The sequence below is a fragment of the Schistocerca piceifrons genome, chromosome X (genome assembly GCF_021461385.2).
Source record: "Schistocerca piceifrons isolate TAMUIC-IGC-003096 chromosome X, iqSchPice1.1, whole genome shotgun sequence".
NCBI classification, from domain to species: Eukaryota; Metazoa; Arthropoda; class Insecta; order Orthoptera; family Acrididae; genus Schistocerca; species Schistocerca piceifrons.
The window spans coordinates 396,622,645-396,643,447 of record NC_060149.1 but is presented as its reverse complement, the minus strand read 5'-3'; the positions used below and the strand labels follow the sequence as shown (position 1 = coordinate 396,643,447).

The 20,803-nt window shown below is 41.3% G+C and overlaps 1 protein-coding gene across 1 annotated transcript in view; it reads left to right on the top strand.

The window, feature by feature from the left end:
• Positions 1-20,803, top strand: part of LOC124723147 (hemicentin-1-like) — a 754,903-nt gene that overhangs the window by 656,995 nt on the left and 77,105 nt on the right. Inside the window, exons 49-51 of the mRNA XM_047248337.1 lie at positions 3,185-3,345; positions 4,350-4,481; positions 12,015-12,137. Coding sequence (XP_047104293.1) covers positions 3,185-3,345; positions 4,350-4,481; positions 12,015-12,137 — 416 coding nt within the window. The remainder of the gene's footprint in view (positions 1-3,184; positions 3,346-4,349; positions 4,482-12,014; positions 12,138-20,803) is intronic.

Below are 20,803 nucleotides of genomic sequence, written 5' to 3'. Positions count from 1 at the left end.
AATTCCATAAACTGGAAAATGAAGATTTTCGGCAGTAGATGAACAATTTCCATGAAGGTGAGTAGTGTTTTGTTAACAGTAAAAATATAGTTTGATCTTCATTCTATGAGAAGATGGAACTTAATATTTAATAAAGTAATATATTTTGCCCTACTATAGTATCAATTTATATTTTTTAAAATCAGGTTACTAATAGCATAATTATTCTTTCTAGGTGCTGGCTGAGCCCCATGTGTAAAAACAAGGAGTGAGACTGTTGAGCCTTCAAATGGCTCTGAGCACTATGGGACTTAACATCCACAGTCATCAATCTGTTGAGCCTTCAGAATGACAAAAAAATGTTGTAATGGAGCAGCTAACAAGAAAAGATATTGTTATATTATCTGACAAGACAACTGAGAGAAGAAGCCATTGTATTTTTGCTGTGTTGTTGAGAAATATGGAAGTGTGGAATGAACAGAAACTTCTAGTTGTAATCATATAAGTTCTCAGGACAGCAACATCAATGCAATGTGTTCATGCAATTTTGGAGCCTCTTCAAAATATAATATACAGTATGATAATGTGAAAGCAGTTGTGATTGACAGTACAAGATTTGTGGAGAAATGTATTGACTCTTTGAAAGCAATCATAGGTTATCATTTAAACCATGTTTAGTGCAGAGCACATAAACTGAATCTGATTGTGAACATTTCTTGAAGGAACATAGTAAGTTAAACACTATGAGATGCAATTTGAAGGCTGAATACTTGATTACCGTGAAGAACAAACATTTGTATTTGCAGTTTATGAACGAAAAGGATAGAGATGCTAAGGTTTTGCTCTTCCAGTTTTAACACACTGGAACTCATTTCTGTCCACTGCCAATAATGTGACTGAATATTTTGTAGAAACTATTGAATTCTTCTGTTGTGATAACATGGAGGAGCTGTCTAATGCAGGCACTGTGTATATCAATTCTCTGTTTGATGACAGAGTGAACTGGATTCTTGTGGAGGCCACATTTATTGAAGAACATGCCAGTAACTTAATTAATATGATTGTCTTCTTAGAGACTTAGACAGTTTCCTAACTATGGAGAAGTGTTGACAGATTTATGGCACAGTCTCTTGGAAGATAACCTAGAAATCATGATAATGCAATTATTTGATAAACTGTCAGCAGTGTTTGGCTGAAAACCCACTTGCCTTAAAGTGTTATTTTTTTTAAATTATCAAGTATAACATAAATATTTTCACTTTTTTCTTCTCAAGTCAATGTAACGTGAATGTGTGTAATGTGTTTGTTTTAATAAATACACTCCTGGAAATGGAAAAAAGAACACATTGACACCGGTGTGTCAGACCCACCATACTTGCTCCGGACACTGCGAGAGGGCTGTACAAGCAATGATCACACGCACGGCACAGCGGACACACCAGGAACCGCGGTGTTGGCCGTCGAATGGCGCTAGCTGCGCAGCATTTGTGCACCGCCGCCGTCAGTGTCAGCCAGTTTGCCGTGGCATACGGAGCTCCATCGCAGTCCTTAACACTGGTAGCATGCCGCGACAGCGTGGACGTGAACCGTATGTGCAGTTGACGGACTTTGAGCGAGGGCGTATAGTGGGCATGCGGGAGGCCGGGTGGACGTACCGCCGAATTGCTCAACACGTGGGGCGTGAGGTCTCCACAGTACATCGATGTTGTCGCCAGTGGTCGGCGGAAGGTGCACGTGCCCGTCGACCTGGGACCGGACCGCAGCGACGCACGGATGCACGCCAAGACCGTAGGATCCTACGCAGTGCCGTAGGGGACCGCACCGCCACTTCCCAGCAAATTAGGGACACTGTTGCTCCTGGGGTATCGGCGAGGACCATTCGCAACCGTCTCCATGAAGCTGGGCTACGGTCCCGCACACCGTTAGGCCAACTTCCGCTCACGCCCCAACATCGTGCAGCCCGCCTCCAGTGGTGTCGCGACAGGCGTGAATGGAGGGACGAATGGAGACGTGTCGTCTTCAGCGATGTGAGTCGCTTCTGCCTTGGTGCCAATGATGGTCGTATGCGTGTTTGGCGCCGTGCAGGTGAGCGCCACAATCAGGACTGCATACGACCGAGGCACACAGGGCCAACACCCGGCATCATGGTGTGGGGAGCGATCTCCTACACTGGCTGTACACCACTGGTGATCGTCGAGGGGACACTGAATAGTGCACGGTACATCCAAACCGTCATCGAACCCATCGTTCTACCATTCCTAGACCGGCAAGGGAACTTGCTGTTCCAACAGGACAATGCACGTCCGCATGTATCCCGTGCCACCCAACGTGCTCTAGAAAGTGTAAGTCAACTACCCTAGCCAGCAAGATCTCCGGATCTGTCCCCCATTGAGCATGTTTGGGACTGGATGAAGCGTCGTCTCACGCGGTCTGCACGTCCGGCACGAACGCTGGTCCAACTGAGGCGTCAGGTGGAAATGGCATGGCAAGCCGTTCCACAGGACTACATCCAGCATCTCTACGATCGTCTCCATGGGAGAATAGCAGCCTGCATTGCTGCGAAAGGTGGATATACACTGTACTAGTGCCGACATTGTGCATGCTCTGTTGCCTGTGTCTATGTGCCTGTGGTTCTGTCAGTGTGATCATGTGATGTATCTGACCCCAGGAATGTGTCAATAAAGTTTCCCCTTCCTGGGACAATGAATTCACGGTGTTCTTATTTCAATTTCCAGGAGTGTATAATGTAAATGCTACATATAATTTCATTTTCAACATAATGGATGGAAATAAATGACTAGAAAGAGGAAAAGCTGGCAATAAATGACACCAAAAAATAACACTTAAATCTGCAACAAATAATGCAAAAACTAGCCATAAAATAGAACATTTTTTCCTGTTCCTAACTGTTGACTATTATTGCTGGATCATAAGATGACCTGGATACAACACTCATTAATTCATTAGTAAATTTCATTCTTTTTGTGCACCTGTTGTATGTTACTGTTCTGATAATAAAATATATAATGATGATAATGTGTAACTTGATTGGTCATATCTTTAACAAGAAAGAAATTGCAACTAAATTACGGAAAACTGTTATGATTTCAATGTTTAGCAGTTTTTAGATGAAGAAAATCCATGAAATAAAGGCAGGGTATTGCCCATTTATTTACAGAAAGTGCTCTTTTCAACTCATTTTCAGATATTTGGTTGAAAAACTATCAACTGATGACATTGGTATCCAGTATGATGCAAAGTCTCGTGAAATAAAGTATAGAATGTCCACTGCTATTCGGAAAAAATACAATAACAATATGTGCCCAGAGGGATTTGTTCATGATGATAAGCATTCACACTGCAGAGGTACTGTATTATTTTCAAACTTAAGAAGTAGGCCTACATTTTAACAAGTGCATTTTACATATTTTTTCTAAACAAAACACTTCATTTATCCTATAAATATCAACATTAATAAATCTAAGCCCTCAGCAGAACCATATTTTTATTTTCTAATTAATCATGATCCAGTAAATATTTGCTTTTTATACAATGGGAATTCTACATATTTTTATCTTTTAACATAGTGCATTCTCACAGCTATTTCGACACAAACATTTTATGTTGTTAAAAAGTGGCTGTTCTTCATTATAATTTACCTACTCTACAATTTTTTTAATCTTATGTTCAGAGAAATTCAAATGCCTCAATGTGTGACCTCTGAAAAATAACATAAATTCAAACACTAAGTTATAATGTTCAACATCTTGCTTGTTTGTCTATGTGCTGGCTTGTTTGTCCTATGCATGCTGAATAGTTGTCTTTATCACACTGCTCTCAATATGATTATTTTATAGAAATCATCATCAATGAAAATGCTTTCCCTTTATTTTCAAATGCCTGTAAGTTATTAATATCCCAACCTGTATTGGAGGATAATATATTTTGAAGCTTCTGTTGCAGTGTGCATGATTCCCTTCCCATTTCTGTATAAAACAGAGGTTTTATAGCAACTGCATTTATGTATTGCAACATGGTTGTAGAATTTAATCTATCTTTATGGTTTTTCCAAACACCTCTCATCAATGCCAAAGTAGTTTATTTACTAATGCCATTTATAATGTAATTTGCACTCCTATCTGCCTAAAGTAGAACTGTGACTGTGAAGATCTTTGTATCAATGAGACGTTAAACTGAATAAATCAAAAATGTTAATTAACCATTTAATAATCCAGTGTGCTTGACAGCAGTTCTGTGTGTTTATAATTTTTGATTTTGGCTCCATTGTTGAGATAGACATTTATATACATATTATTTGTGTTATTGTATATTAGTATATTCTCAGAAATTATCTATCTCTTTTATCACAGATATTGATGAGTGCTCAGAAAGGCAGTTAAATCGCTGTCACCTTACACAGATATGTGAGAATCTATTTGGGACATATCGCTGTTATTGTAGAGCTGGATATAAGTCTAATGGTATTGGGAAGCGCTGTGTGGGTAATTATTATTATTTCATCAGTTTTCTTAATTAATTGACTGATTTTAAAACCAGAATCAAATAAAACTATCATTATATCAAGCTTGATGTTTTTGGAAACATGAAAGTGTTTGTAGACTGTTTAGTTTCATGATGATACTTTTATTGATTAATTCCTTGTAGTTTATAAACAGTTTATAAGTAACATAGTACTATAAATTTTGCAACAACAATAAAATATATTTTGATGTCTTGCATAACTGATCCAAGAAATTGTGCATATAGTACTAAAGGTTATCAATTAGACGTAATTTCATTTTACTCTTCAGTCTTCAGTAACAAGATAGAAACATTTAAATGCAATATACAAGGGGCATTCAATAAGTAATGCAACGCATCATTTTTTCCTTGGCCAGTTCCAATTGAAAAAATACAGAATTTATTGTGGGACATTGTGGAATATTCCCATTTCAGCCCCTGTAGTTTCATGAAGTACTGATAGGTGATGGCACTATACATGGTCTTCAAAATGGCATCTGTGACAGGTGCATTGCAAGCCAAGAGCTATGACTGAGTTTCTTTTGGCAGAAAGCCAGAGCATCACAGATATCCATAGGCACTTGCAGAAAGCATGGTGAGGCAATGTGCGAGGTGTGTGTCATCAACACAACAAGGTTGCACAAACCTGTCTCATCTCCTGTCTGATCTCAGCTGCACACAGCTGCAACTCCTGCAGTGTTGGAACATGTGGACACTCTCATTTGAGGTGACTGATGTATCACAATCAAACACTTAGCTGCTCCACTGAACATCCCTGTTGGTAGTGGTAACACACTAGTCCACCAGTAGGGGTGCTCAAACGTATGTACCTGACGGGTTCATCACCACCCAATAGAAGATCTAAAAGAGCAACCAAGGACAATCTGTGCAGAATTTCTTGTGCATTAGGGGATTAACATGGTCATTTTTTGTCAAACATCATCACAGGCTATGAAACTTAGGTTCATCACTTTGAACTAGAAAAAAAAAAATCCACAGAGTGCCACAACACCACCTCTCCTCTGAAGAAAAAGCTCAAAGCCACACCCTCAGTCAGTAAAGTTATGGTGATGGTCTTTGTGGACTCTGGAGAGGCTATTCTGTTCAATGTTCTCCCTTGTCCAGGCATCGCACTGTGGAAAAATCCCTGGCCATAGTAGGGATTTTCTTTATTTGCTTAATTGTGTGAGACTGGAACCATAAATTTTATCATTTGTACTAACCATTAATGGTACCACTTAATTATATCAAACACAAATATGTATTAAATATGGTGTCAACAGTATGCAGCTAATTCACATGTTTCTTTGGTGGCATCAGTTGCCACATCCTGTGGAGAACATGTAATTGAACACAATTTACAGAAAAGACCCAGATGTTTCACATGTTAGTCTTCATCACTGACAGCTCAGCTATGGAAGCAGACCCTGGAAGCATAATAGGACCACTGATGTTGCTAGTAAGCCAACGGCCTTGCCGCAGTGGTAGCACTGGTTTCTGTCAGTTCACCAAAGTTAAGCACTGTTGAGATGGGCTAGCACTTGGAAGGATGACCACCCGAGCTAATGAGCACTGTTGGCAAGTGAGGTGCACCCAGCCCTAGTGAGGCAAACTGTGGAGCTACTTGGTGGAGAATTCGCAGCTCCGGTCTCGTAAACTGACAAACAACCGGGAGAGTGGTGTGCTGACCACATGCCACTCGATATCCACATCCAGTGACACCTGTGGGCTCAGGATGACACGACGGCCAGTCGGTACCATTGAGCCTTTGTGGCCTGTTCGGGCAGAGTTTAGTTAGTTTTTGTAGATATTGTTAAGGTGCATAAATCTTTTATGAGATAAGGTCAACTGTATCGACTGTATCAGTTTGTTCACTGATGATGCAACTGGAAAATATTGTAATCAGACAATCGTAAGGAAATGAAAGAAAAATTTGGAAAAAATTTTTGTGAGGCATAATGAATGGCAGTCCTCTTTAAATGACAATAAATGGATGTAATGCTCCTAACAAAGGGAGGGACCTGATAGTATCCAGTTACAAGATTAGTGGTGAACATCTTGAGCCTGTCACATCAGTTAAGTGTAATAATTAAATATAATAGTAAGAAGTGGTATGAAATGGAACAAACACATGCCAGCTGTATAGAAGGCAAATTGAAGACATAGATTTGTTGAAAGGATGCTGGGAAATTAAGGACACTTGTAAAGGAAGTAATATACATCACAGTAGTGTTCACAATTCTGGAGTATTGCTCCAGTGTTTGCAGTTCTTATCACATATACACTCCTGGAAATGGAAAAAAGAACACATTGACACACCCACCATACTTGATCCGGACACTGCGAGAGGGCTGTACAAGCAATGATCACACGCACGGCACAGCGGACACACCAGGAACCGCGGTGTTGGCCGTCGAATGGCGCTAGCTGCGCAGCATTTGTGCACCGCCGCCGTCAGTGTCAGCCAGTTTGCCGTGGCATACGGAGCTCCATCGCAGTCTTTAACACTGGTAGCATGCCGCGACAGCATGGACGTGAACCGTATGTGCAGTTGACGGACTTTGAGCGAGGGCGTATAGTGGGCATGCGGGAGGCCGGGTGGACGTACCGCCGAATTGCTCAACACGTGGGGCGTGAGGTCTTCACAGTACATCGATGTTGTCGCCGGTGGTCGGCGGAAGGTGCACGTGCCCGTCGACCTGGGACCGGACCGCAGCGACGCACGGATGCATGCCAAGACCGTAGGATCCTACGCAGTGCCGTAGGGGACCGCACCGCCACTTCCCAGCAAATTAGGGACACTGTTGCTCCTGGTGTATCGGCGAGGACCATTCGCAACCGTCTCCATGAAGCTGGGCTACGGTCCCGCACACCGTTAGGCCGTCTTCCGCTCACGCCCCAACATCGTGCAGCCCGCCTCCAGTGGTGTCGCGACAGGCATGAATGGAGGGACGAATGGAGACGTGTCGTCTTCAGCGATGAGAGTCGCTTCTGCCTTGGTGCCAATGATGGTCGTATGCGTGTTTGGCGCCGTGCAGGTGAGTGCCACAATCAGGACTGCATACGACCGAGGCACACAGGGCCAACACCCGGCATCATGGTGTGGGGAGCGATCTCCTACACTGGCCGTACACCACTGGTGATCATCGAGGGGACACTGAATAGTGCACGGTACATCCAAACCGTCATCGAACCCATCGTTCTACCATTCCTAGACCGGCAAGGGAACTTGCTGTTCCAACAGGACAATGCACGTCCGCATGGATCCGGTGCCACCCAACGTGCTCTAGAAGGTGTAAGTCAACTACCCTGGCCAGCAAGATCTCCGGATCTGTCCCCCATTGAGCATGTTTGGGACTGGATGAAGCGTCGTCTCACGTGGTCTGCACGTCCAGCACGAACGCTGGTCCAACTGAGGCGCCAGGTGGAAATGGCATGGCAAGCCGTTCCACAGGACTACATCCAGCATCTCTACGATCGTCTCCATGGGAGAATAGCAGCCTGCATTGCTGCGAAAGGTGGATATACACTGTACTAGTGCCGACATTGTGCATGCTCTGTTGCCTGTGTCTATGTGCCTGTGGTTCTGTCAGTGTGATCATGTGATGTATCTGACCCCAGAAATGTGTCAATAAAGTTTCCCCTTCCTGGGACAATGAATTCACGGTGTTCTTATTTCAATTTCCAGGAGTGTACTTTGCAGCACATATCAAACAAACTCAGAGATAATCTGCTAGGATCCTGTTGGTGTAACCTATCTGAAAGTCTAAAATAGATGTTTATTGAATGCAAATAGGAATATTTGGAAGAAAGGCTAAATTTTTCTCGTGAAATATTGGTGGGTAAATTTTGAGATCCAGTATCTTGGCAGAGAGTGTGACAGTTCTGTTGTTATTTAGCAGATGCTGTTGCAAGGCTAGGTGCATTAGAGGGTACGATGTGGAGTGTTGGAAGAATGTTTGTGGACTAGGTTTGGAGGGAGGTGCCTTTACTTAATGTGTTTAGCAAAATTACGGATGATATTTTATGTGTACCTCCAGAATTAAACATGTATTTTCGCCAACATATTGAGGGTAAATTAAAGTCACCACCAACTATTATCGTATGAGTCGGGTACATGTTTGAAATCAAACTCAAGTTGTCTTTGAACCTTTCAGCTACTGTATAATCTGAATTGTAGGTCAGTAAAATGATCCTGTTATAATTTTATTCTGGTTTCAAACAATGACCTCTGCCCACACTAACTCACAGGAAGTATCTACTTCAATTTCTCGACAAGTTAAACCACTTCTAACAGCAACAAACATGCCACCACCAACCGTGTTTAGCGTATCCTTTCGGAACACTGTTAGGTTCTTCGCAAAGATTTCAGCTGAGCTTATATCTGGCTTTAGCCAGCTTTCAGTGCCTATGACGAATTGAGCATCAGTGCTTTCTATTAGCTCTTGAAGCTATGGTACTTTCCCAACCCAGCTATGACAATTTAAAAGTGTTATACCAATGGTTCCTACATTCTTCCTGTGTTCAGCCTGCACTCTTTGTGACTGAAGCCCTTCTTGTGTTTTCCCGAGACCCTCCAACATAAAAAAACTGCCCAGTCCACGCCACCCAGCTGCTGCTACCCATGTGGCCGCCTCCTACATAGAGTGGACACCTGACCTATTCAGCAGAACCCGAAACCCAACCACCCTTTGGCATAAGTCAGGGAATCTGCAGTCTACTCAGCCGCTGACCATCTGAGCCTCTGACTCAGACCCTCCACTCAGCTTTGTACCAGAAGTCCGCAATCGGTCCTGTCGACTATGCTGCAAATGGCCAGCTCTGCTTTCATCTTGCAAGCAAGATTGGTAGCCTTTACCACTTCTGTTAGCTGCTAGATACCAGAGAGAATATCTTCTGATCCAAAGTGACACACATCATTCGTACCTACGTACCTGCTGTTGGCTGCACCCTGTGCTCTTCATGGGATACGGGAGGACCCTTTCCAAATCTGGAATGACTCCACCCGGTATGGAGTGCATGTTGGTTTTCTTTCCCTTCTTGTCAGCCAAGTCCATAAGGGTCCACTTAACATGCCTAAGGTTGGAGCTCCAAACTACCAATAACCACACCCTCTGTGATTGCCTGGACCTTACAGGCTGAGTGGTTTCCTCTGAAACAGGACAGGCGACAGCATCTGGCTCAGCGACAGTGTCAGCCATAGACAGCACCTGAAACCTGTTTGTCAAACTGGGGAGGCCTTATGTGCGGCCACCTGGGAAGTCTTTCGCTGCCTGCTTTGCCCAAAGGTGACCTCCCAGTCGACCACAGGTGAGGGGTCAACCTCAGTGCCAGTAGTAACTGGGTTGGCCACCAGTGAGGACTGATTGGAGGACTTGGACATGCTGGACATCTGTTGGATCCCCACGGCTGGCCCACAACAGTGATGCCCATCCATTGCAGCCTCAAGCTGTGTAACCAAAGCCATCACAGCCTGAAGCTGAGGGCGAAGTGTCACCAACTTGGTTCACATTCGCACACAACAATCGCAGTCTCCATCCATACTAAAGACCATGGAAAACTAAACTATGCAGATAAACAGACTATTGGCGCATGCTGTACAACTCTACTGTACACCCTGACGAAAACGCAGGAACAGTGTCTAATAATACGCAGATATTGAAAAACCTAACTACCGAAACATTCAACTCAGATGAAACTAAATAATTCAACCCTGACTATGTCACAAAATCAGTTTACTTCCCAACACAAATGAAAATGTGAGAACTGTGGCTATTAGATATTAATTTTACACGCAGAAACTAAACCATTAAAGCACACAGATGATATAATAAAATTCGCTCGTGGAACTCCTAATGCCAGGAATTTTTTGCTGACTTCTACTGCAAGGATTTGACCATCCGGTATAACCTTTCGGTTGATTACCCTCAAATACTCTGTCAAGACCCTTTTGTTCTGCATCATTATTTTCTTGAACAGTCTTTGGAGCAGTATGCTTAAAAAGTTTTGGTGCCCAAATTGATACCTTTGCACTCTTAAAGAGCCCAGCCAGTGTCTTGACCAGCAGCTTGTCCTCTTCCCATGAAAAGATCGTAGGCACCATCTGCTTAAACCACTACACTGTTCCCACCCTTCCACACACAAACATAAGAGCACCTTTGTCCAGATAGACCGTCCTGAAACTGGATCCTGGACTTGTGTCAGCCCCAGTCTTCTAAAAGAGAGCCATGTGAATAAGTTATATCTGCTGCAAGTCATGTTGGCCAGTGGATGTCCATGTTGGATAACTGCCATCCTGAAAACTGATGCTGTAGTACTTTATCTTGAGAAGTGGGAGTATAAGACTCCTCCCTTGTTCCCTGTTTTAGAGGTAGAGGGAGTCTGATTACCCTCGTCACCATGAGACAGTCTTTTTCTGAAGATCTTAGGTTCAAGACCTTTTTGTTCAAATTTGCATCATATAACAGTGCCAGTAAAGATGCCCATATAAAGTTATTACACAATTTCCACCATTCTTCAGAATTTCCCACAAATGTATGTCAATTGATTTAAGTCCCTTTAAAAATATATGATTCATATGTTTGTGATATGTGAATCTTTTGAATCTAACTTGTGGATATCTAGCATAAAAAAGTGTGAGGAAAGGTAAGTTATACATGTCTCACAATAGATTATGTTGGTAATAAATATAATGGAATATGTAGCAGTGTTGTCCAATCACCCACAAGTAGTACAAATGCTAAATTTAATTCAGGAGGAAGAATCATAAATTTATATAGTCATCAGCACAACTTTGAGAATCATACTGATACTATTACAGAGTATTTGCAGTCTTTTATATTTCAGTGCTCAATTTATGAAGTATGGCAGTTTTACAGAATTGATGTTTACCTATACCCATTCTGATGTTTTCAGTTATTGCTACATACAGCCATTGTTATGATATATCATAGTTCTACAGAACTGTTTTTACCCCTATCCATTCCCATGTTTTAAACCCTACTGCATACAGTAGCTGAATTGGATATATGGTACGAAATGCTATTGAAGGTGGTACATTATCAACTCCCCTTGAGCCTTTGGGAAACTTTCGAATAATGTGCCAATTGATTGGGACTACCAGGGATCAATGAAACCTCAACCTTGACCAGAGAGAAACAGAACAGGCAGGGTCTACAATATGGTGAAAAATCAAGCCAACAAGCTTCACTAGAAAATAGTGAACTACCCTATAAAAATACCTATAAATTTTTGCTTTCTAATAAAAATGTTATCAGTTTACTCTCATATATAATTTGTGATTTTAAAAACTGTATTTGACTGAGAGTAGATTTTATTGAAATGTGTAGAGAACTGTATACACTTATTCTGTAATGTAATTAATTTATTGAAATTTTATAACATACTGTTCATTAGTTGCAAGCAACAGTAGCAATTAATGAGTCACTCATGCTCCAGTTTTTATGTGTTATGCTATGTGACAATACAAATTTTATTCTATTGTATGTTTTCAGACATTAATGAATGCCTTGTTGATCCATCTGTATGTTCTCACCACTGCCAAAATGTGAAAGGGAGCTTCAGGTGTCTTTGCCCACCAGGATATAATCTCATGGAAGACCGAAGAACTTGCACAGGTATAATTCTATTATTTTTGGATGTATCTTTGAGTAATGTATGATTTATGCATTAACACCTATCATTTATTTCTTTTCTTGAACATGATTTATGAGCTTATTTGTCAAGCATTATCTGAAAATGCTTGTTGCAAAATGAAACATATTTTGTGTCAACCATGGGCAAAGTCAGTTTCAAACTTAAATAACATGCAACAGAGAATTATGTATGACAAAATTTCAAATGAGGCTCAGTTAAAAGAAGATACAATAATTCAACAAACCACAAGTTCATGACAAACAGTCTCCATTCATATACATGGTGAACCATAACAAAAATGTAATGTCAGATACAGAAAAGTAAAACTAATCTTTTCCATGGAACCTGGAAGAAGAAAGTGGTATTTTTTGTGTGACAACGATGTTTGAGATATCATTCAAGAAACAAAATGCATCAAAAGTTAAATGGCCATTTTAAGTTATTTAAAACCAGGAGATTGCAGAAATACAAGTTCTTCTTGAAATAATTGTCACTTCTAATAAACTAACAAATAAAACCTTCCTTGTGATCTATGGTGGCTCCAATGATGTTGCATACAACAAAGGTTTGAATGCTGTTAATACCCTGACTGCAACTATAAAACACTTAAAGCTTACAGTATGACAAACCTCTGCCATCATGTGTGAATGGTGCATTAAGTGCTGAAACATGCAGAAGTTTTCATCGGCTTTGCAAATGAGCACATGATTGAAGAAAATATTTAATAGATAACATTATGAAAGCCATGGAATGCATCTTAGCTATATTAATTTGTAGTATTATTAAATGTGTGAGAAACCTTATCCAGTTCAAACAAATGTTTTTGCACAGATAGCTCACTATAAATACTTCAACCTTTAGTAACTGCACTCATGTACAGGAGTAGGACAAAAATATGGGAACACCACAAGAACTGCATGCACAGACACAAATGCAGTGCTAGCCATGCCTGTTGGTTATACTGTTGTGTTTGACCATGAACACCACCTGTGAAATGTCCTCAATAAGTCGCAAGTCTCAGTCAAGGTTAGAACAGTGTTCTATGTAGTTTTGAGTACATTATGTCAAAGCTAAGTGAATTCAAACATGGATAAATTGTTGGTACTCATATGATGGATGCTTCCACAACCAAGGTAGCCAAAGTCTTTGGTGTTTCAAGAAGCACTGTATCTAAGATTTATTCCCACATACTGGAAAGTGGGAAAACATCATCCTTGAAGTCACAACAAAGATGGAAGAGTGTGTTGGGCGATCATGACAGACACTCATTGAAGAGGATCATGATGAAAAATAAGAGACGACAGCTGCAAAAGTCACTACAGAACTGAATGTCACATTCACGAAACCTGTCAGCAGGAAAACGACATGAAGGGAGCTCTAGAACTGAGAATTGCAGGGCCAGCTGGAATATGAATACCACACATCAGTGATGCAAATGCTTGTAACAGGAAAACATGGAGCTAAAGCCATAAAACCTGGGCTATGGAACAGTAGAAGAAACTGGTTCAGTCAGGTGAGTCTTGTTCCACACTGTTTCCAGCTTCTACTGAGTTTGTGTCTCAAGAAACATGGTGGGAGTTCAATGATGATTTGGGCAACCATATTGTGGTGTTCCATGGGCCCCATGCTCACTCTGCAAATTCACATTACAACCAAGGATTATGTGACCATTTTGGCTCACCAGGTCTATCCCATGCTACAATGTTTCATCCCACTATGGTGATGCTGTGTTCTGAGAAGACGAGGCCCCTGCTCACACAGCTCGCATTGTCCAGGAGTGATTTTGTGTGTATGAGGATAAATTGTCACTCCTCCCCTGGTCACAACAGTCACCAGATCTTAGTACTATTGAGCCTTTGTAGTCTACTTTGTAGACAAGGGCTCATGATCGATATCCAGCTCCATTGTCATTCCAATCACTCGCCACTATTTTTCAGGAAGAATTCTATATGAATCCCTTGAAAACAATACAGGACATGTATTTATGAGACAAATGGAATGTGTTGTGAATACCAACAGGTGTCCTACACCATAATAGGTGTGGTGATGTGTTGTTTTTGTCGTACGTCCGTATTATTGTCCACCTGTTGTATAAAGACCCATGGAAAAACTCATTAGTCAAATAACAGAATAAAGTCTCAGATCATTGAGTAGTTATTATTTTTGGACAAAATGATATCAATTATTCTGAAAAGCAGAAACTGACAAATTTTCCGTCATAATATTAGAGACTTGAGCAGTAAGCTAAATGACAGTACAGTTGATGTTACGGTGGTAATTGGTTTCCTGACTGGAATTAGTACCTGATTCCATGCTAGATATGCATTCAGTTATGCTCATTCTGACTTCATTCAAGAAAAACGAGTAGTCATATACTTACCTTTATTCTAGAATATCTTAAAAATGTTAAAACTGCATAGTTGTCACTTGGAAGTTCACAATCTACAAGGTACACTTCCTATAATAGTAGAGTTGGTTGCCAGAAATAAAAAGGGTGGAGATCAGTTTAAGTGATTTTCATGATTTATTCAAGCATTGGATTCCACATGTAACTCAGTGTGATAAACATTTTATCGTGAGCATCAATACTGTGCAACACTGTGACATTAAGTGAACTTTTAAAAAATGTATCTGCTTTCTATAAGGGATGATCAAAAAGTTCTCATTTCAGGGCACTGGTGCAGCATATATGCAATGTGGCTTGACTCTGATGCAGGTATATAAGTACCAACATGTAGGCAAAGGATTAGGGTGGCATTCATGACTTTTCGATGTGCATGCGATAAATGCAGAAACATGAACTTTGGCGATGTTATTAGCAAATGTGTCCAAACAAGACCAACATGGTGCTATTCTTTTCTTGGTTGATGAAGGACAAACACTGGTGGACATCCACTGGAGAATGAAGAATGTATATAGGTCAGCATGTCTGTCAAAACCACCATTATGGAATGGTATTCCAAGGGGTGCTGCTGCTTCAGGATAACACGTGTTCCCCATATCGCAAATGTCGTAACACAGAAGTTACACCAAATCAAGTGGGAGACACTTAAGCACACACCCTATAGTCCTGATCTCTCGCCAAGTGATTATCAAGTCTTCAGTCCCTTAAAAAAGACCTTGATAGGTTGATAATTCCTGTCAGACATGGACATGCCATGTTTTACCAAATGGGTTTTGTCAACCTGGTGTGTCAGTCAGACGATTGCCTCAAATGGTTCTAAGCACTATGGGACTTAACATCTGAGGTCATCAGTCCCCTAGACTTAGAACTACTTAAACCTAACTAACCTAAGGACATCACACACATCCAAGCCTGAGGCAGGATTCGAACCTGCGACCATAGCAGCCACACAGTTCCGGACTGAAGCGCTTAGAACCGCTAGGCCACAGTGGCCAGTGATGATTGCCTCAGTGCTCATAGCAATTTTGTCTGACTGGTATACTGATTCTAGACTGTACTGCCTTTGAAAAGAAACTTTTTGATTGACCCTTTTAATACATCCAAACAGTATCTTTCCCTCTCACTTTTTCATGCCAAATCTGCAATTAGTCCAGAGTCAGTAAAATGTTTACATTTTAACTTCCTTAGGTCACTAATGAATGACCTGATTCATGTCAAATACAAAACTGATGTTTACAATTTTCACATAATAATTCTACTTCTGATAATGACCAATAGCTATGGGAATATTATCTATTGTTCCTGTTTTTCAGTAGTACAAAGGATGTGAGCTCAGCATTTGTTTCAGAACTACAAGATCATTTTTTAATGTTTACTTTTCTCTGAAAGTGATGTTACAGTGTTATAAAAATCAAAATAGGATCCTAGAATAAACATTTGTCAAAAACAAGTTTGTTTACAAATTTTTATTTAACACACAATTTAAATACATTATGCTTGGATTATAACCCAACATGACACGTTTGACAAAATTCAAAATGCCTTGTGAATATGCAGATTTTGATGTTAGTGGTTCATTAGATTGTGTACCAATTTTTATATCATAATAGTTTTGATTTCATTTTCTTATGGAAGTTATAAAAGGAAATTCAGTGTTATCTATATTTCAATTGTTTCTTTTCAATATATTAGATTTAGATATTTGTGTGTCACAAACATAGTTGAAATTATAGCTCATTAAAAAAAACTAACTTTTATTAATTACACAGAAGGGTTGCACTTCTGTCACATCAAATGATTCTCTTCAGTCGTCATTGGTCCCATTTGTGCAGGATCATTTTCCAGCCACAGCAATATTGAAGATTTGATGTTTTACCAGACTCCTGATAATCACGGTACACTTGTGAAATGGTCGTACAGGAAAATCCCCACTTCATTGCTATCTTGGAGATGCTGTGTCCCATCGCTTATGCGCTGACTGTAATACCACATTCAAACTCATTTAAATCTCGATAACCTACCATCACAGCAGCAGTAACTGATCCAACAACTGTGAGAGACACTTCTTGTCCTATATAGGTGTTGCTGACCACAGCACCATATTCTGTCTGTTTACATATCTCTGTATTTGAATATGCATGCTGATACCAGTTTATTTGGTGCTTCAGTGTACATTGCCTTACCAAAAAGTCAAGCACATGGGAAACATGGTCTGAGGTCAATGTAACTTTGTACAAAATTACACACTCGGTAGGTATGCCAATGATTAGAGCTGCAATTCTCTGTGACTGGTAGAATGGTCCCCAGACTTCATTAGTGTTGTTTTTGTTTAGTGTTATTACCAGGCCTGATAAGGTATATAAAGAGCATGAACAGCATCAGATGTTTAGTGATCACTGTAAAGTACCAGGAGATGCTGCATATTCATGTGAGACACCATTATCTGCACCTGACAGAGTTCGAAAAGTGGCTCATTGTGAGTCTCCGTTTGGCTGGCTGTTTGAATCATGCAGTATCCAAAGTTTTGGTGCATTTGGATGTGGCAGTGGACCCATGTTTGACTGAATAGGAACATGAGAGCAGGTACGCTAGTTTTCAAGGCTCTGGTTGACCATGTCTGACCACAACAAGGTGGAATCACTGTATTGTACTGTGCAACCCCTTCACATATGTGCCTCCAATCCAAGAACAAGTAATGGACTGTCTACAACATTCTGTGTCATCTCATACCATTAGTCAGAGATTAGTAGCAGCTGGACTAGGGAATTACTGTCCCATTTTAAATGTTGTTGAAAGACATATAGGCAATCACAAAAGACCAATTTTTAAGTGTTCTTAAATAAATGGGCTGCAGTGGCTTCATAGCAAAAGCTACAGGAATACTGAAACATCCTTATTCTAATATTTTTAACGAAACAAGTACATGTTCTACAGCCATCAAAGAAGTAAGGAAAACCATATCTGTTTTATGATCAAAGTTTCAACAAGTGTAGATAATATTTCCAGAAAATTGCTAAATGCCTCCTGCTCAGAGGATGTAAAGGCAGTTGTTTTCCACAAATGTAATGCATCACTCAGTCAGGATTCTTCCCTGGAAGATTTATTGATTTGATTTTTAAAGCCCGGAAATTTTACATTGTGTTTCCATAAAAACATGAGGCTTATGACAAAACGTTAAATATACAGTAAGTATTTTTTTCATAACATAGGGCACATGCAACAAGAAAAGATGTATATACTCACAACAGTAAGTTCCACTTACTTTCACTTGCTTTTAATAGTTAACAAATAAAATTATACATCAAAATACTGGACACGTATAGTGCCAAAAATGACTATGTCTATGAGATATAGAAATATTAAATGCTCACAGCAGCTACGCAAATATTATAAACCATAAACAGTGTGTGTGTGTGTGTGTGTGTGTGTGTGTGTGTGTGTGTGTGCAACTTATACTGAAACAGCTATGCAAGTTATACAACAAATAGAATATTATGCTTACAACAAGATTAAAAAATCTTTTCGTAAGATTTAAACTGTGTGGTAGAAAGGATGAGTGCAAGTTTACCTACAGTTACTTGTCAACAGAATAAAAAGTATGCTACATTAGCATTTCATTTCCTTCCTACCTAAAGGTATTGCTTTTCCTCGTAATCAACAGGGGTATTTTGTTGATGCCTATGCTGTCCAAATTTCTCAGTCCATCTTGACTTCTGCTCAATCTTTTGATCACCAGTTGAATGTTTGCTTTGATTCTTGTGTCATGGTTGTGGCTCTCTACATATATTGGAAACAAACGAAACTTGCTGGAATGCAAATACACTCCTGGAAATGGAAAAAAGAACACATTGACACCGGTGTGTCAGACCCACCATACTTGCTCCGGACACTGCGAGAGGGCTGTACAAGCAATGATCACACGCACGGCACAGCGGACACACCAGGAACCGCGGTGTTGGCCGTCGAATGGCGCTAGCTGCGCAGCATTTGTGCACCGCCGCCGTCAGTGTCAGCCAGTTTGCCGTGGCATACGGAGCTCCATCGCAGTCTTTAACACTGGTAGCATGCCGCGACAGCGTGGACGTGAACCGTATGTGCAGTTGACGGACTTTGAGCGAGGGCGTATAGTGGGCATGCGGGAGGCCGGGTGGACGTACCGCCGAATTGCTCAACACGTGGGGCGTGAGGTCTCGACAGTACATCGATGTTGTCGCCAGTGGTCGGCGGAAGGTGCACGTGCCCGTCGACCTGGGACCGGACCGCAGCGACGCACGGGTGCATGCCAAGACCGTAGGATCCTACGCAGTGCCGTAGGGGACCGCACCGCCACTTCCCAGCAAATTAGGGACACTGTTGCTCCTGGTGTATCGGCGAGGACCATTCGCAACCGTCTGCATGAAGCTGGGCTACGGTCCCGCACACCGTTAGGCCGTCTTCCGCTCACGCCCCAACATCGTGCAGCCCGCCTCCAGTGGTGTCGCGACAGGCGTGAATGGAGGGACGAATGGAGACGTGTCGTCTTCAGCGATGAGAGTCGCTTCTGCCTTGGTGCCAATGATGGCCGTATGCGTGTTTGGCGCCGTGCAGGTGAGCGCCACAATCAGGACTGCATACGACCGAGGCACACAGGGCCAACACCCGGCATCATGGTGTGGGGAGCGATCTCCTACACTGGCCGTACACCACTGGTGATCGTCGAGGGGACACTGAATAGTGCACGGTACATCCAAACCGTCATCAAACCCATCGTTCTACCATTCCTAGACCGGCAAGGGAACTTGCTGTTCCAACAGGACAATGCACGTCCGCATGTGTCCCGTGCCACCCAACGTGCTCTAGAAGGTGTAAGTCAACTACCCTGGCCAGCAAGATCTCCGGATCTGTCCCCCATTGAGCATGTTTGGGACTGGATGAAGCGTCGTCTCACGCGGTCTGCACGTCCAGCACGAACGCTGGTCCAACTGAGGTGCCAGGTGGAAATGGCATGGCAAGCCGTTCCACAGGACTACATCCAGCATCTCTACGATCGTCTCCATGGGAGAATAGCAGCCTGCATTGCTGCGAAAGGTGGATACACACTGTACTAGTGCCGACATTGTGCATGCTCTGTTGCCTGTGTCTATGTGCCTGTGGTTCTGTCAGTGTGATCATGTGATGTATCTGACCCCAGGAATGTGTCAATAAAGTTTCCCCTTCCTGGGACAATGAATTCACGGTGTTCTTATTTCAATTTCCAGGAGTGTACTTGCAACTTACAATACATAAAGGTTTTTGAAAATGGTTTTAATGGTCTATCCCACTGACACTCTGTTCATTATTTTCATTATTCTTTATTGAGTAAGGAATTTTTTTCTGTAAAAAGCCCCCCCCCCCCCCTTAAGGGATGCCGTATACTATTGTTGAGTGTGCAAGCCCATGATTCACTGTTTTTAGAGCTTTAATATCACATTCCTTTCCAAGGATTCTGGATGCATAACAGAGACTTTTCAAGTTTTCTCTGTGGTGGTCCCACAAGAGTAAACTGGCCATCTACATTCCTAGAAATTTCTCTGCATCTTGTTCAACTTCTTTGCCTTCAATATGTATGGGTTTCATATACACATTATGGTTTCAGTATGGTTTAGAGAGCATATAAATTACCTTGTTTGGATTTAGCAATAGTTTATTGTTGTGAAGCAAAGATAAACGTGTTTCAGTTGTGCCATTAACCTTGCATTTCAGTTGCAAAGCTGAAGTGGACTGGAAGGGAAAATTTGTGTCACGTGCAAACAATACAGAAATATTTGGTAGATTTAATGGAAGGTGATTAGATGTTCTGACAAATATTGAGCTGTTTATGACATTACATACAGATGTGACAGTTTCCACAGAAATATTCTGTAGCAACTAATCTTAGATACTATCAGCACCACATGCAGATGGTGATTGTGGCTCATGATTTTTCAATTACTGGGATCAGAAAAATGGTCACATCTGATGTTGGGAATAAAGTTTTTGTGATTCAGCTTGTATGGTGATTCCTTCACCAGCGAAGTGAATTCAGTTTTTTATTATATATTTGTAAATGTTAATAGGTTCACCAAATAGCAGAAGCATTGAGTTTTCAACAGGCATGCACACAAGAAAAAGAAAGCTTTGTTAGATTTTAGAAAAAAATCGTGTGAAAAACTAGAGCACACACACACACACACACACACACACACACACACACACACACACACACACACACTCCTTTGTGCATCT